At 38.2% G+C, this 18584-nt stretch overlaps 1 protein-coding gene across 3 annotated transcripts in view; it reads left to right on the forward strand.

The window, feature by feature from the left end:
- RB1 (RB transcriptional corepressor 1) overlaps positions 1-18584 on the forward strand; it is a 182463-nt gene that overhangs the window by 63454 nt on the left and 100425 nt on the right. For all 3 annotated transcript variants that reach the window (XM_060194840.1, XM_060194842.1, XM_060194841.1), the window contains exons 10-13: positions 1505-1614; positions 3275-3352; positions 14326-14413; positions 17101-17217. In XM_060194840.1, the coding sequence (XP_060050823.1) occupies positions 1505-1614; positions 3275-3352; positions 14326-14413; positions 17101-17217 (393 nt within the window). The remainder of the gene's footprint in view (positions 1-1504; positions 1615-3274; positions 3353-14325; positions 14414-17100; positions 17218-18584) is intronic.

Genomic DNA, 18584 nt, shown 5'->3' on the forward strand with positions numbered 1-18584 from the left:
GTGTTCTCTCCTACCTTCAGCAGTCTTTTTGTTGGTGAAACAAACTTGAGGTGGAGTCTGAACTAGAAACTGCCAGACTGTTACCAGCCACTTAATCTCTCCCTAGGCTCCTCTTGTCCACAATCCACATGTGTTTGCACTCACCAGTGATTTGGTGGGTTCCTGTAGTCATTCTAATCCTGTCTTGTTGAGGTGTCCCAGATGATCTTCTTTTGTATTCCTAGTTGACCCAGGAGAGGAGAAGAGAGAAACATAGCTGCTACTGTTCTTAGCTCTGCCTCCAGAAGAATCCTGATTAGAATATTTTAAATTAGACCTGAGAAAATGATGGAAAGTTCTAGCAATTGAAGGTGTCTAGAATTGGGTATAAATCATGCAGATATATTCATTGGACTAATTGAGCCAATTCTCTTTCCCAGAATACATAAACGAATAGTGTAGGAATGAATCAGGGTTTATATAATGATGAATAGAATATACATTCAAAAGGATTTATTGTGTTGAAAAATATTTTATCATTTTTTTATTGCCTCCAGGGTTATTTCTGGGGTTCAGTGCCTGCACTTAGAATTCACCACTCATGGCAGAAATTTTTTTCTTTCTATTTTTAGATGATAATACAGAAAGAAATTGAGAGGGTATTGGGAGGTAGAGAGAGATCGCGCGCGCGTGTGCGCGCGCGCACACACACACACACACACACGCACACACCCTACCTTTCCAGACTTGCTAGGGAGAGGTAGAGGGAGGGTGAAGACACACACACACACACACACACACACACACACATAGCCCACACCACCCTAACCCACCACACCCCACCCTGCAGACTTGCTTCACCACTTGTGAAGCTTTTCCCCTGTAGTTAGGAAGTTGGAGGGTAGAACTTGGGATCTTGAGAATGGGAGCATGTGTGTTCAACTGGGTATACCACCACCTGGCCCCTTCTTCTTCTTCTAGCATTTGCCCTTCTTCCGTAGCCAGTCAACAGCGTCAGGTTGAGCCTGATATCTGCTTGTTGCTGGCTTTGAAGGTGACTGGGATCCATGTGGATTCAGTCGGCTAGGAAGGATCGTCAGTTTCCCCAGTGTATGGGTACTCACGGGATGCACCACGGGAAGGTCGATCCAATGCATCCCACCTGGCCCCTGAAAAGTATTTTTATGTTGATAAGTATAATATATTAAAATGATGGTTGTAAAAGTGTTTTTGGAGGGTCTTGGCAGTTAAAATGCCTATTTTTCATATTAAAGATTTGTCTTAGCATTACTGTTTTATGGTATTGATGATCCATGTCTAATTAAAATACATGAAATTGATTAAAAATAGAGGTGAAAAAATAGTTTCTTTACTTTGCTTTCTGAAATGTCCTATCAATATTACACATGAAATCTATTTGATAAAATTAAATGTATATTGTATACAAATTCTTTGTACTTCTATATAGTAAGAGATATAATGACATGAAGAGAATAATGATTAGTATTTTTTTTTTTCTTTTGAGGTGCAAAGTCTCTCTAAACGATATGAAGAAATTTACCTTAAGAACAAAGATATAGATGCACGATTATTTCTGGAACATGATAAAACTCTTCAAGCTGATCCTGCAGACAGGTATTATACATGGTATAAAGTTAAGTTTTTGGGCTGGGTTGTGGTGCACCTGTTTGAACACACATCTTACAATGCACAAGGACCCAGGTTCAAGTCCCTGGTCCCCACCTGCAGGGGGAAAGCTTTGGAAGTGGTGAAGCAGTGTTGCAGGTGTCTCTCTGTCTCAATCCCTGTTTTTCTCCCTCCTTCCATGTTAATTTCTGGCTATCTGTATCCAATAAATAAAAACAAAAATAGTTAACTTTTCATTTATTGTTGTTATAATCTCTAAATATCACTTCCAATAAATACTTCAAAATTATTTCAAGTGATTTTACATATAGTAAAGGTAATTTAATATGAACTGTTTTTTATGTCAACTTTCTTTTTTGAATATAATTTTTTTAATGTGTACAAAAGAAAATTACTCAAATACTGGTCTCATGTTTATATCTTTCATCTGCTATTATTAATTTTTTAAAAAATATTTTATTTAGTTATTAATGAGAAAGATATGAGGAGAGAAGGAAAGAACCAGACATCATTCTGGTACATGTGCTGCCGGGGATCAAACTCAGGACTTCATGCTTGAGAGTCCAGTGCCTTAGCCACTGTGCCACCTCCCAGACAACTTATGGCTTGTTTTTTAATTAACATAAAAGTATTCTCTTTAATTATCACATGTAATCCTAAAGTAGGAATGGTTGAAAGTAATTATAAAAATTCTGGAATGATTGTGAAATTTAATTTGATATCTTTATGGTTAACTCTGTTAATATGTAATTGAAAATTTATATGAAATCTGGAAGTTAGACACAAATGATGATTGAAAACTTAAACTTTGTTGTTTTTAACACTGAATACAGTTTGGTTAGCAATACTATCTAACATTTCTATAGAGAAAATATCTTTGATTTCCCAAAAAGCCTTGATGGGTGAAACTGTTTTAAAACTAAAGGAAAAAGCCTGAACTTAAAAACAATGGTTTAAATACTTAATTCTTATTTTTTGTTACCAGGTTTATTTCTGGGGTTAAGTGCCTGCACAACACTACTGTTTCTAGTAGCTCTTTCTTCCTTTCTTTCTTTCTTTCTTTCTTTCTTTCTTTCTTTCTTTCTTCCTTTCTTTCTTTTTTGAGAGAGATGAGAGACAGAAGGAAGGAGAGAGATGGGGAGTAACAGAAGGAAAGACTACTTATTATTTATGAAGTTTCCCCACTTCAGGTGAGGACCAGAGGATTGAACCTGGGTCCTTCTGCATGGTAATGTGTATACTTTATCAAGAGAGACACTACTTCACTCCAAAACTCTTATTTATTTAAGCTGTTTTTAGATCATCTCTTACCTCTTCTATTATTGATGTGCCGTTATTAACAATCTTAAGAGACAGCTGAAGTTATCATACTGCTTTCTTAAAAAATATATTTATTTATTTATTGGACAGAGACAGGAATAAATATGGGAGAGGGGGTTGAAGAGGAGGAGAGGCAGAAAGACACCTGCAGCTCTGCACTTGTGAACCTTTCCCTCTGCAGATGGGGTCTGGGGGCTTGAACCTGGGACTTTGCACGTTGTAACATGAGTGTACCACCATTCAGCGCCCCAGTGCTGCTTTCTTTTTTTATTCAAGTAGCAAAAACTGTAAATTTTCTGTCTGAATTATTTTGTTTATGATTATTTAGTCTTGGAATTCAGAGAACACCACAAAAGAATAACCCTGATGAAGAGGTGAATTTGATTCTTCCTCAGACTCCAGTCAGGTATGAATTTCCTTACTGTTGATCTTCATTGTAGTTGTTTGCCAAGTCATTTTATAGTGCTTTGAGTTTGTTCTTGTCACTTACTTGTATAAAGGGGCAACAAATGCGTTATTGATTGCTCTGTTTGTCATTTATTTTATTCATATTTTTTGCCTCCAGGATTATTGCTGGAGCTCAGTGCCTGCACTACGAATACATTGCTCCTGGAGGTCATTTTTCCCATTTTTTGTTGCCCTTGTTGCAACCCTTATTGTTGTTGTTATTATTATTCTCATTGCTGTTGTTGTTAGGACAGAGAAACGAGAGAGGAGGGGAGACTGGGGGTTGCCAAGATAGCCTGAGGGTGCTTCTTCCTGAGCAAGTGCTCTCTGGGTTGGAGAGAACTCAACTGGAGCCAATCTAGGCTGCTGTGTGGTAGAGGAATCAGGAACTCATGCTGCGCTAACATAGCAGGAGATACACTCTGGAACTCTTGGAGCTGGAAAGCAATTCCAAGTGTGTTAAAACAGAAGAGCAGCTGATATATATATATACTCGCCAAGTAGGGTGGAAACAGGATGTGAGGTAGAGAGGGTGGAGCGAAAAAAGACTGGTGGAAATTAGGGTATACTAGGAGAGGGGGTGGAGCAAGAAGACATTGTGAACCAGTGGGGATTAAACCAATGCCCTGGAGGCAGGGTGGTGCTTAGTTAACAGTGGTTTATGTAAATAGACCACAGCTTTAAGTGGGATCAAACCAATGCCCTGCAGGCATGCTGGTGCTTAGTTAAGCAGGATTAGAGACAGAAGCTTTAAGCCGGGGGAGCTGGCATACTACCCAATGGGTGAGAAAGACACCTGCAGACCTGCTTCACTGCTTGTGAAGTGACCCCCTGTAGGTGGGGAGTCTGGGGCTCTAATTGAGATCCTTATCCAGTCCTTTTACTTAGCCAGTCCTTTTCCTTCGCGCCATGTGCAATTAACCTGCTGCGCTGCCTACCAACCCCATTTGTTAATTATTTTACTTTTTGTTGAAGAGATATGATTAATAGTCCAAGTTGTGTCTGTCCTTAAGGAATATAGAATATTTTCAGTCACAACAAATAAAAAAGAAAAGAAGTATTAACATTTGTTCTGTAGACTACCTAAAAGGATCAAAACCACTTTTATGTCATTTAAAAAATAATTACATCCAATTGGACATTATAGAATCTAGCTTTATAATATCTCCCATTTTCCATTTCTACTTCACCATCCATATCTCAGAGAAATTTCTAGTTCTCTTGGGTTTTTTGCAGTGGTCTGCTAACTGGTTGTGCTGTGTCTGCTATCATCACTTTTCCACTCTTCCCACTATCTGTAACTTCTGCTTTCCAGAGAACCCCCAGAATGACATCCTAGAGATGCAGATCATGTTCTTTCTGGTTGTTTCTTATTAAAATTGAAATACAGTATAATTCCTTATATTGTTAGTTCTTTTTTAAATTTTTTATTTATAAAAAGGAAACATTATAAAAAGGAAACATTGATTTATAAAAAGGAAACATTGTACCCCTCTTACCATAGGGTAAGAGGGGTACAACTCCACACAATTCCTACCACCAGATCTCCCTATCCCATCCCCTCCCCTGATAGCTTTCCTATTCTTTAACCCTCTGGGAGTATGGACCCAAGGACACTGTAGGATGCAAAAGGTTAAAGGTCTAGCTTTTGTAATTGCTTCCCCTCTGAACATGGGCATTGACTGGTCGATCCATACACCAAGGCTGCCTCTCTCTTTCCCTAGTAGGGTGGAGTTCTGGGGTTGTCTGTACAGGGAAGTCTGGTCAGCATTATGCTAGCATCTGGAACCTGGTGGCTGAAAAGAGAGTTAACATACAAAGCTAAACAAATTATTGACCAATCATGGACCTAAAGGCTGGAATAGTGCAGATGAAGAGTTGGGGGGGTCCTCCATTTTGTAGATAGCTAGTAGGCATATTTTAGTTATATTCCAAAGGGCCTGTGGCTATACCAGTTTTTCTTTTTCTTTTTCCCCTGAGCCTGAAATCTGATATGCAGGTGGATCCAAGTTATTGTCTGGGGAGATTATGTCATGGCTGGGAGCCTACACAGTCTTCTATGATATGACTTCTGTTGTCTCTCCCACCTCATTTTATTATTTATTTAATAATATTCGAAAAGACTGTAGGATAAGAGGGGTACACTTCTATATCGTTCCAACACAGAGTTCCACATCCCATCCCCTCCATTGGAAGCTTTCCTATTCTTTATCCCTCTGGGAGTATGGACCCTGGATAATTATGGGGTACAGAAAGTAGAAGGTCTGTATAATTGCTTCTATGCTGGACATGGACATTGGCAGATTGATCCATACTCCCAGCCTATTTCTATCTTTCCCTAGTGGGGTAGGGGTCTGGAAAGGTGGGGTTCTAGGACACATTGGTGAGGTCATTTGCACAAAGAAGTCAGGCATTATGGTAACATCTGTAACTTGGTGGCTGAAAAGTGTTAAGATATAAAGCAGAGGGAATCGGGCAGTAGCTCAGCGAGTTAAGCTCATATGGCGCAAAGTGCAAGGACCCCCGTAAGGATCCCGGTTCTACCCCTCGGCTTCCCATCTGCAGGGGAGTCGCTTCATAGGCAGTGAAGCTGGTCTGCAGGTGTCTATCTTTCTCTCCACCTCTCTGTCTACTCTTCCTCTCTCCATTTCTCTCTGTCCTATCCAACAATGATGATATCATAACAACAACAATAACTACAACAATAAAACAATAAGGGCAACAAAAGGGAAAATAAATAAATAAATTTTAAAAAGATATAAAGCAGAACAAATTGTTTAATTATCAGGGACTTAAAGGTAAGACTACGGCAGATGAGATTTGGGGTCTCCATTATGGAGAAAGCTAGTAGGTATAGTCCAAGGGGCCAATGACTTTACTAATATTTACCTGAGCCTGACAGCTAACATGTAGGTATTGTGTGGGGAGATGGTGTCATAGTTGGAAATAGGACTAGAAAGATGGATCAGGGAAGAAAGTATCTCCCAAATATGGGAAAAGTATGTAAATACTGTTGATTGTAAACCCCAACAATCTAATCTGGGGCCCACCTGGAGCCTGTGTAACCTCTGCATCCCTATAGGTCTGAGATCATATTCCATGGTCATAGCTAGGAACATTCTAGGCTGCACTCATTTCAGGACCTGTCTTTCTTGAGTGACAGAGCATGTTGACCCAACCTCCTTTTGGAGACTGGGGAAGTCCCTACCATTGTTGTTCCACATTGAGGGCAAGGCAAAGTGGACAAGTGGGTCCACTATGCTGTTCCTGATGGAGATGACCAGTGATGATGGAGAGAGGAATCTGTTAGAGGTCTATGCCCATCATATCTTTTTTTTTTTAATTTTTATTTATAAAAAGGAAATGCTGACAAAAACCATAGGTTGAGAGGGCTACAACTCCACACAATTCCCACCACCAGAACTTCATATCTCATCTCCTCCCCTGATAGCTTTCCTATTCTTTATCTCTCTGGGAGTATGGACCTAGGATCATTATGTGGTGCAGAACGTGGAAGGTCAGGCTTCTATAATTGCTTCCCTGCTGAACATGAATGTTGACAGGTCAATCCATACTCCCGTCCTGTCCCTTTCTCTCCCAAGTGGGGTGTGGTTCTGGGGAAGCGGGGCTCCAGGACATATTGGTGGGGTTATCTGCCCAGGGAAGTCCGGTTGGCATCATGGTAGCATCTTTAACCTGGTGGCTGAAAAAGAGTTAACATATAGAGCCAAACAAATTGTTGACTAATCATGAACTTAAAGGCTGGAATAGTTCATATGAAGAGTTGGGGGTCTCTGTTTTGTAGATAATTAGTAAGCCTATTTTGGTTATATTCCAAAGAGCCCATGACTATACTAGTTTTCTTTTTTTTCCTCCTGAGCCTGAAATCTGATATCCAGGTGGATCTAAGTTATTGTCTGGGGAGATGATGTCATGGCTGGAAAAGGACCAGAAAGCTGGATCAGGGAAGAGAGTAGCTCCTAAATATGGGAAAGGTGTATAAATATTGTTGACTGTAAACCCCATTGATTTGATCTGGGGCCCATATTCAGCTTAGGAGCCTATGTGACCTCTGCATCCCTATAGATCTGAGCTCATATTCTGTGATCATGAGTAGGGATGTTCCAAGCTGCCCCAATTTCAGGACCCATCTTCCTCAGGTGGAAGATAGAGTATGTTGTGCAGCCTCCCTTTGGAGAATGGAACATTCTCTACTCTGTTGATCCACTTTGAGGGCAAGGTCCTGTGCGGGCCCACAGAGGGGTCTATTATGTTTTTCCTGATAGAGATGACCCTAGTTGGGGAGTCCTAAGATTCCCAAACAGACATGATGGGCCTACATCTCGAATAGATTCCTCTCTCCATTATGCCCATCATATCTATGTCTCCAACCTCATCTTATTTTCCTGCTTTCTATATAGTAGCTAGTTTCTCTATCAAGACATCTTTCATTCTTGAGTACCTTCACATTTTTTTCCTCTTCTTGAAGATCTACTTTTCTTTCATGAATCATCACTGTTTGCTTTCTTTAGGTTCAGCATAAATAATTCTCTTTAAAAGATTTCTTTTTCTCTGAAGTATTTTTTTTCTGGCAGTGTCCTGTTTTATTAAGCTGTACATTTTATGCATCACAGATTTATTATTGTTATTATTTTTAATTTTGTTGGGGAATTAATGTTTTACATTCAACAGTAAATACAATAGTTTGTACATGCATAACATTTTCCAGTTTTCCATGTAACAATACAACCCACACTAGGTCCTATGTCATCCTTCTTGGACCTGTATTCCCCCCCAACCCCACCCCAGAATCTGTTACTTTGGTGCAATACACCAATTCCAGTTCAGGTTCTACTTGACATCACAGTTTTTAATTATAATTTCATTTCTGTGTTTGCTTACTTTTGCCAATATCCATAGTACCCTGTAAGTTCCTTGCCACATGGACTATCATCATTTTTGTTTACCACCTAATAATTAGGTCCTAGTATGTTTGGTACATCATAAGCCTTCAGTAAAAAATTTCAAATGACTGTATACAAATATAAAAATATTATCAGTGGGTAGGCAGTAGTGCAGCAAGTTAATTGCACATGGTGCAAATCACAAGGACCAGCGTAAGGATCCCGGTTCTAGCCCCCCGGCTCCCTACCTGCAGGGGAGTTGCTTCACAAGCAGTGAAGCAGTTCTGCAAGTGTCTATCGTCCCCCACCCCCAGTCTTCCTGGTCTTCCTGTCCTTTCTTGATTTCTCTCTGTCCTATCCAACAATAATGACAACAACAACAATAATAACAACAACGATAAACAAGGGCAACAAAAAGGAAAAATGGCCTCTAGGAGCAATGGATTCATAGTGCAGTCCCAAGCCCCAGCAATAACCCTGGAAGCACAAAAAAATTTTTTTTTCTATGTAGCATAGTAATATATTTATTTATTAATTTTTGTTGTCCTTGTTTTATTGTTGTTGTTATTGATGTCGTTGTTGGATAGGACAGAGAGAAATGGAGAGAGGAGGGGAAGACAGAGAGGGGGAGAGAAAGATAGACACCTGCAGACCTGCTTCACCACTTGTGAAGCGACTCCCCTGTGGGTGGGAAGCTGGGCGCTCGAACCAGGATCCTTACACAGTTCCTTGTGCTTTGCACCATCTGCATTTAACCCTCTGCGCTACCACCTATCTCCCCATAATAATATATTTATGACAGTTTAATATAATGCTGTTGAAGGGACTTTATGATGTAATGTTTGAATTGGATGTTAAAATATTAAAATTTTCATATCATAGTATACTGTCATTTAGGAACAGCATATGCAAAAGAATGGAAATATGAAACAGCGTATTATGTCTGGGAAACTATTAACAGCTCTGTGTTCATTGACTATAAAATGGGAAGATGGAATGACAGGATAAGATGATGTGTCCTAGATCATGAAGGTCCTTATTTGGCCTTTATAAAGCTTGTGCATGATGTAGCTTGTTGCTATAAGTGGGTATTAATCAGGGGTAAGGATGAAACCAAATCTGATGTTTAGAAGTTTACATGGTTGTGGTTTATGAATGGATGGGATAAGGAGGAGGACATGGTGAGAAACAGAGAGACCTGTCAGTTTGTCACAGTGGTCCTTAACCTGGGGTTCAAATAAACTTCTACATTTAAAAAAATGTTTTTAAAATGTCAAATCTATTAAGTATTTTAAAGCCTTACCCCTACTACTGTAGATGTAGTGAGTCAGAACTTTTGGCATGCTCTGTCATAATTACTCAGTTGAGAAATTCTGAAGATCTGCTCCATGAACTAGGTAATGAGAATAAAAGAACCGTGAATAGAACTGAGAAATAGTTGATGATTTCATTCATATTTTGAGCAGTACTCTTGAGTCATTTGTGGGATATGAAGAAGATACATTGCAAGTTATGTATATTTGTGACTCATTGGGGTACATCAAAGCCGTAAGTATAGACTAGGGGTGTTTCTTAGAGCAAGTGTGTATAATGGCAAGGATAGATGGCTAAGGACAGAGCCCTAAAGAATACAGTCTAGCATTTAAGGGCTAGATAGAAGTTTGATTAAAGAGATTAAGATCTAGAGCCCAGAGAATGAGGGCAGAAAAAACAAAGGGAGTTTCAGTATAGATTGTGTTGTAGAATATCAAATGCTTGAGGGAAATCAATTTTATGATAAATGAGAATGATCTTTTGGACTTAGCATTTAGTCCTTTGTAATTTTAGTTATTGTGGCTCAAGTAGTTTAATGGACATACAAATAATAGAAAAGTAAAGTGGTTGGGCAGAGGCAGCACCTGATAGAGTGTACACATTACCATGCTCAAATACCTAAGTTCAAGCCCATGGTCCCCACCTGTAGTGGGGAAGCTTCATGAGCAGTGGGACACTGTAGTGGTGCCCTCCCTACCTTCTCCCTCCTCTCCTCCCTCACTCCCTCCCTCTTTTCTCTTCCCCTCTATCAGAAAAGAAAGGAAAAGGAAAAAAATGGCTGCCAGAAATGGTAGAGTCATCATGTAGGTACTGCCACAGCAGTAACCTTGGTGAGAAAATATTATAGTAAGAACAACAATAATAAAACAAATAAATCAAATAAAAAGTAAGACAGTATAATTAAAAAGTAAGAAAGTGTAAAGAGATTTGACTGAGAATGTTGCAGATATTTTACTCAATATCATTAAAGACAAAAGAAATTAAGTAAAAAGTATTAGAAGATTCTTTCAATCATAAATATTTTACAGATCTTTACTTAAACAGTGGGTACAGTAGCAGTGTGCTACTACCCCAAAAATTGGAACATTAACATTTTTCTATATACTGGGGGTCAGGTGGTCCCACATCTGGTTAAGTACTCACAATACAGTGTGCAAGGACCGAGGTTTAAGCCCCTCGTCCCCTCCTGCAGGGGAAAAGCTTCACGAGTGGCGAAGCAAGGCTGTAGATATCTCTCTGTCTCTCCCTCCTTCTATCCCCCCTTCTCCCTTTCAATTTCTCTCTGTCTTTATTCAGTAATAACAAGTAGAAACATTTACTATATATCACACACAATTACATTTTTTTTAACAGAACACCAGTCAACTCTGGCTATTGGTGGGAGCTCTTGAATGCAAGTCTTGTATGCTACCACTATGTTAACATCTTTACTTTATAAAATTAAAGAGATAGTAAGAGATTATCCTTTTATTATCAGATTTTATACTTTAACATTGGTCACTTCTAACACTATATTTGCTTGCTTCTTGACGATCTCTATAAAGAAGAATCACTTAGTTATTTGCTAAATTTACTAAATATCTTATTTGAAAAAAATGATGTTTAATTATAATATTTTCTCTAAATATAGAAGATGATTTATATTTGGTTTCTCCTTAAAATGTCTCTAGTTTGACCAATTAATATTTTGTTAATAGGTTTTAATAAACATATCAGTGCTTTAATTATATACTTATTACAAATATATTCTTAAGATATAAGTAAAATGGTAGCTCAGAAAGTGGTGAAGTGGAGAAAGCATTGAACTTATTATAAGCATAAGGTCCTGAGATCATTTATTTTTTCTTTCTAGCCAAAGCACTGCCCAGCTCTAGCTTATAGTGGTGCTGAGGACTGAACCTGGGACATGAGAGCCCCTGCCCCCTAAGTTCAATTTCTAGAGATTGAATATGCCAATAGTGGTATGCTCTGGTAATCTTTCTCATTAATGAATAATTTAACAGATATAAGTAAAAATGTAGTTTCTTGTAAATAGCAGTACAGTAAGATCTTATGTCAGAGAACTTTTTTAAATTTGTAGATAAATCTCTTATTAATATCAAGGTAAAAGTTTTCTAATTTATTAGCTTTCACAGGTAGATTCTTCTTTTTTTCATTCTAATTTGTCAATCTAACATCTTGTTTTTATTTATTTATTATTTTTTTATTTTGTTATTGGGGAATTAATGTTTTACATTCAACAGTAAATACAATAGTTTATACATGCATAAAAATTCTTCTTTTTTATCCCCTTTCTCTCTCCATGTCCTAATGGACTTGGAATTCAGAGTCCTGTGGTCATCTTCCCCTGGGAGTATGGACCAAAGTTCTTTTTTAAAAATTTATTTTATTTTAATATTGTGACAAAATTATAAGATAATAGGGATATAATTCTGCACCTCCAGAGTTTCTACATTGGAAGCTACAGTAGTTCTCCCAAAGTTGCAGATATGGTTTGACCATTATTTCTATAACTATCTATATTTATATATATATTTGCCTGCTTCCTTTTTATGACCCTGTCCTCTCTTCCCTTTCAAGTCATATTCACACCTGTTACTACTTCTGAATGTCCTTCTTTTTCTCTTCTCTCTCCAGGTCCTAAGTTTGAGTTCAGAGCCCTCTGGTTATTTTCTCCTATCACTTCTCCCCCTCTAGAAGTATGGACCAAAATTCATATGGGGTGAAGAAGGTGGAAGGTCTGGCTTCTGTAATTGCTTCTCTGCTGGACATGGGCATTGGCAGGTGGATCCATATCCCCAGCCTGTTTCCATAGTGGGTTAGGGCTCTGAAGCAGTGAGGTTCCAGGACACATTGGTGATATTGTCTGCCCAGGGAAGTCAGGATGAAGCATCTGCAGCTTGGTGACTGTAGTAATATATAAAGCAGGGACCATAAGGTAGAATAGAACATATGGGAATAGGAATCTCAGGGTGGGTAGTAGCTAGGTGGTCTATTTTAGGTATGTTCCTAGGGGCCCATGACTTTGGTAATTTTTTTTTTCCCCTCAAGGGTTATTGCTGGGCTTGGTGCCTGCGCCATGAATCTACTGCTCCTGGAAGCCATTTTTTCCCCCTTTTTGTTGGCTTTGTTGTTGTAGCCTCGTTGTTGTTATTATTATTGCCACTGTTGATGTTGTTCATTGTTGGATAGGACAGAGAGAAATGGAGAGAGGAGGGGAAGATAGAGATGGGGAGAGAAAGATAGACACCTGCAGACCTGCTTCACCACCTGTGAAGTGACTCCCCTGCAGGTGGGGAGCTGGGGGCTGGAACCGGGATCCTTATGCTAGTCCCTGCGCTTTGCACCACATGCGCTTAACCCACTGCACCACTGCCCGACCCCCTACTTTGGTGATTTTTGCTGGAGCTTGCTAGCTAACCTGCAGGTGGACTAAAAATATTGTAACTGGGAAGATAGTGTCAGAGTTGATAATAGAGCTAGAAGACTACATCAGGACAGAGAATAGCTTCCAAACTTGAAGAAAATATATAAATACAATTAACTATTTACCATGTTGATCTGACCCATATTTATTCATCTTTAGCACAGGAGCCTGTGTAACTCTGAGTTACTGTCAGTCTATGTTTGCAGTTCATGGTCACAGCTGGGAACATGCTAGCCGGCACTCATTTCAGGACAAGAATTCCTTTAAGTGGCAGAGTAGTATGATCTAGCCTCCCTTCAGAGGCTGGGGCAGTCCTTACCATTGCTAGTTCATAGGGTAATCCAAGGATTCCCTGACTAGGGCTCCAGTGATGTGGTGGTCTGTTAGTGACCAAGAAGGCTATCATTAAGTGAACCAGTCTCTTCCCCCTTTTCAGCTTTTGTAGTCCCTTTTTTACCTGACAAGTTTAGGCTTACTTCCAGTTGTTAAAATGTTGAGCATTACTTGTTGTATCCAAATTGGTATTAGGTTTATGGGGTCTGGCTTCCAGTTAGGGAGAAAATATACCTAGGTTTTTAGTGGGGTCTAAGCTAACTTTGAGTTTTACCATGTTTACTTGTTTGGTGATTCTAATAGAGGTTGTCGTGAGATAATAATTGTCCTTTAGTTGATATTTTTTGCCAGTATAGCTCTTGTTCAACTGTATACAGTGTTCCTTCTAAAGATTATTAGGGTATGATAATAGTGATGCTATCAAAAGAGATTAAGAGATGTATCATATTTACTTTATTTTGTATAATTAGTCGAGTAGATAAAGTGATTGAGGGAAGTAAAGGGTAGGAGAGGGGTGTGTATAAGCTTAAGTAATAAATATTTAGAAAATTTTGGGAGTCGGGGAGTAGTGCAGCGGGTTAAACACAGGTGGTGCAAAATGCAAGAACTGGCATAAGGATCCTGGTTTGAGTCCCTGGCTCCCCACCTGCAAGGGAGTTGCTTCTCAAGCAGTGAAGCAGGTCTGCAAGTGTCTGTCTTTCTCTCCCACCCTCTCTGTCTTCTCCTCCTCTCTCCATTTGTCTCTGTCCTATCCAACAACGACAACAATAATAACTACAACAATAAAACAGCAAGGGCAACAAAAGGGGATAAAGAAATAAATATTTAAAAAAATTATGGTGCCTTCTTTAGTTCAGAGAACTTCTTACAGATAAAGATATTTTGGAGATATGCTTAGCTTAAAGATAAGTACATTTTCTTATTTACTTCTGTTTATTTTTCCCCCCTCTCTAGGACAGTCATGAATACAATCCAACAATTAATGATGATATTAAATTCAGCAAGTGATCAGCCATCAGAAAATCTAATTTCTTATTTTAATGTAAGTAATAGATGAGTCATTATTTGCCATGATATCTTGGTAAAGAAGTTTTAAATTAGAAATTTAATACTCAGTAATTTTGGTATGTTTCCCAGCCAACATGTATATAGTTGCCGTGTACATTATCTCTTATTTTTAACTCTTTACATTAAATATTATCAGTAGTACTGTTTTATATTTTCTTATATTTGCTATTTACTCTGCTTACTGTCCTAATCTTGTAATTTCTCACTTTGAATAGCATTTTCTTCATATATATCTTTTAATAATTTTTTTAATGAGTGGTAGTTTGGGATAAACATACATTTTGTCTTAAAATACCCTTACTTTTTTCTTGTAAGATAGTTTTGCTGGATCTTCAGTTCTAGGTTGATATTTACTTTATCTTAGAAGTTTAAAGTTTACTGCTTTACTATTTTTCTTGTTCCCATTGTTTCTATTCAGAAGTCTTCTGTTTTTCTAGGTATTGTTCCTTTTTGCTGACTGTTGTTAAGATCTTTGAGTGTAATAGTAGGGAGGATTTAACACTTGCCAGATATATGCAACTTTTAAAATTCCATAATCAGCTATTTTCATTTACCTTTTTTTTTTTTTTGGCTAACTCTTTTTACACTTTACATTTTAATTTGCTTGATAGAACTTGAACATGATATCTGAAGGCCCTTACTACATTACTTGTTTTCATGAAAGGACAAAAGAATGAAACCTGACATTTATGTTATCTATTTGCCCCTTCACTATTTAAGTATGGATGAGGGGTAGTACACCCCTCATGGAAACTCAGTAAAGCCAAGGAGCATAATAAAATTTTACTTACTTCATTAACTGATATCTGTGATTGTTAACTTTCGTTTAATATAACCTTGTTATTTTGTCATTTTTCTTATGTATATTCGCCACCAGAAATTATCAAAGTAATTTCTGTCATAGTCATAATTATATATACTAGCTTCAAACTAATTTTGTTTGTTCAACTTGCACGGAGTGACTTTTACTTATTGGCTATGTGTAGCACAGAATATTTCCCATATATAGCTACCCATCTACTTAGAACTTTTATGATGTAATAATAGAAGTTAGAAGAATGATACTGTCTCCCTTTGCAAATATATTTTGGAATAGTATTTCTAACATTTGAAGTACATAAAAACTGTACTCTAATTTGAACTACTTTAGTGGGGCAGAAAATTTCATCTTAAAGATTTTCTCTAGAAAACAAGTAATGTCAAAATAGCATTAAACAGATCTTAATTCCAAAACTTCATGTACACTACAAATTGCATTTCTCAAATTTTCACATGCTGAGGCTTCACATCTGTGTGATTGTACCACTCTAAGTGAACTTATTTTTTCTCTTTTTAAAATTTAAGATAGATACTGAGAGGGAAAGAGACAAAGAAAGGCAGGTGGACGGAGTTGAGAGGGAGAGACACCACAGCACCATCTATATATGGTGCTCTCTTGTGGTGCCAGGTCCTCAAACCTGAGTCCTGCTGCATGGCTATGTGTGTATTTTACTGGATACACTACTGATACCTAACTAACCCTTAATTCTTCCAAGCACAGTTTTGTGTATGAAATGTGTGAGGTTCTTTTATGCATTTAGGGAGTACCAGTTGTGGTCTTCCCTAATCTAGAAGGAGAACATTTATATAAAAGAGTGTTTTCAGTTGTGCGTTGTTTTATTTTTTTATTTTTAATTTTTTTTCTCTTTTGTTGCCCTTGTTGTTTATTGCTGCTGTTGATGATGTTGTCGTTGTTAGATAGGACAGAGAGAAATCGAGAGAGGAGGGGAACGACAGGGGGAGAGAAAGATAGACACCTGCAGAACTGCTTCACTGCCTGTGAAGCAAACCCCCTGCAGGTGGGGAGCTGGGGGCTCGAATTGGGATCCTTAATGCTAGATTCTTGTGCTTTGCACCATGCTAATGTTTTTTTTTAATTTTATTATTATTTTTTCCCTTTTGTTGCCTTGTTTTTTATTGTTGTTGTAGTTATTGTTGATGATGTGTCGTTGTTAGATAGGACAGAGAGAAATGGAGAGAGGAGGGGACGACAGAGGGGAAGAGAAAGATAGACACCTGCAGATCTGCATCACTGTCTGTGAAGCAAACCCCCTGTAGGTGGTGGGGGGGGGGGCTTGAACCGGGATCCATATACTGGTCCTTGCACTTTGCGCCATCTGCGCTTAACCCACTGCGCTACCGCCCGACCCCCAGTTTTTTTTTTAATCACTGGCTTTGCAAATTGAAAATTTATGTGTTTATTTATTTATTTTGCCTCCAGGGTTATGGCTGGGGCTCGGTGCCTGAACTATGAATTTGCTGCTCCTGGTGGCCATTTTTTCCACTTTATTGGATAGGACAGAGATAAATTGAGAGGGGAGAGCAAGATGGGGGAGAGAAAGGTAGACACCTGCAGACCTGCTTCACTGATAGGTAGGGATTCAGGGGCTCCAACCAGGTTCCATGTGAGAGTCCTTAACGCTTCTTACTATATGCGCTTAACCCAGTGTGCCACTCTGTGACCCTTATTCTGCTTATTTTCATATAGTTATGTTTACCTAATAATTGTGGAAGTGTTTCTACAGTATAAATAACTGAAAATGTAACGTCATTTATTATAAGGTAGAAAATGAATTTCTGATTTCACTGTAACCCAGCATTGATTTTTTTTCTTTTCTGAAGAATTGCACAGTGAATCCAAAGGAAAGTATCCTGAAAAGAGTGAAGGATATTGGATGCATCTTTAAAGAGAAATTTGCTAAAGCTGTGGGACAGGGATGTGTAGAAATTGGATCACAGGTAATGAGTTTGTTTGATTAGTGCCATTATATCATAAGTAATTTGAAATGCAACATCTGCCTAAATTATATACATACTATAACCATAATTGTCCGGTAGCAAAATACTAATTCTCTATTATTTAAAATTTTTTTAATCTTTTTTAATCTTTAAAATTTTATCTTCATTTACATGTTGGATAGGGACAGTCAGAAATCAAGAGGGGTCGGGGAGGGAGAGGGAGAGAGACAGACACCTGCAGCACTGTTTCATCACTCCTAAAGCTTTCCCCCTGCAGGTGGGGACCACAGGGGCAAACTTGGGTCCTTGTATGTTGTATTGTGTGTTCAACCAGGTGTGCCACCACCTGGCCCCCTGAGATACTATACTCCATTTTCATCTGTATGCTTATATTTATGGAAAAATTTATGGAGAAAATACTTCACTACTCTGTTATAAAAACCAAACTAAGCATGTAGAAATTTTTTAAAATACAAGTAAAAAATAGAACTTTTTGATACTATTATAAGGGGGGAGGGTCGGAGAGATAGCACATAAGAGACTTTTATGCCTGAGCCTACAAGGTCCCAGGGTCAATGTATAGCACCACCATAAACCAGAGTTGAGCAGTGCTCTGGTTTAAAAAAAAAAAAAAGTTGGTATATTGCACCAAAGTAGAAGACTTGGGGGGGGGTTGTATTGTTATGTGGAAAACTGAGAAATACAAACTATTGTATTTACTGGCGACTGTAAAACATTAATCCCCCAATAAAGGAAAAATGTTAAAACATAAAGTAAAAAAAAAAAAAGCAACCCCTTTAATATAAAAGAAGAAGGAGAAGGAGGAGAAGAAAGAAAAAGAAAAGAAAGAAAGAAATTTAAGAGACTGGGTAGTGATTTGCCCCATAGAGTACACATCATATGCAATAACAAGGGTTTATTTCCCAGTTCCCATCTGTGAGTAGAGAGGAGTGGTGGAGCAGTGTTCCAGATGTCTTTCCTTCTCTTTCTTTGCCCCCGCCCCCCGCCAACCCCATTCTCTCTGTCTTTTAACCTTTATCAGAAAGCGGGGGAAATTATATATATCTCCCAGGAACAGTATAGTTCGTGCAGGCACTGAGCTCTAGCAATAACATTGAAGGGGAGATGCTATTAAATGCATTACATACACACACACTTTGACTTATACATATTTGGACATTCATATATGTTTTGACATATACATACATGAAGTTATATATTTATGTATAAATGAGATTATATTATATGTACCATTTACCAGTGATATTTTTGCTGTTATTATATTTTTTTCAGAAACTCTAAAACCAGTATTCTGGGTAAAAGTAGGAGTTCTTAATCAGAACTCTGCTTTTCTGTTTGGTTCTGTA

The sequence above is a fragment of the Erinaceus europaeus genome, chromosome 7 (assembly GCF_950295315.1).
Source record: "Erinaceus europaeus chromosome 7, mEriEur2.1, whole genome shotgun sequence".
NCBI lineage: Eukaryota > Metazoa > Chordata > Mammalia > Eulipotyphla > Erinaceidae > Erinaceus > Erinaceus europaeus.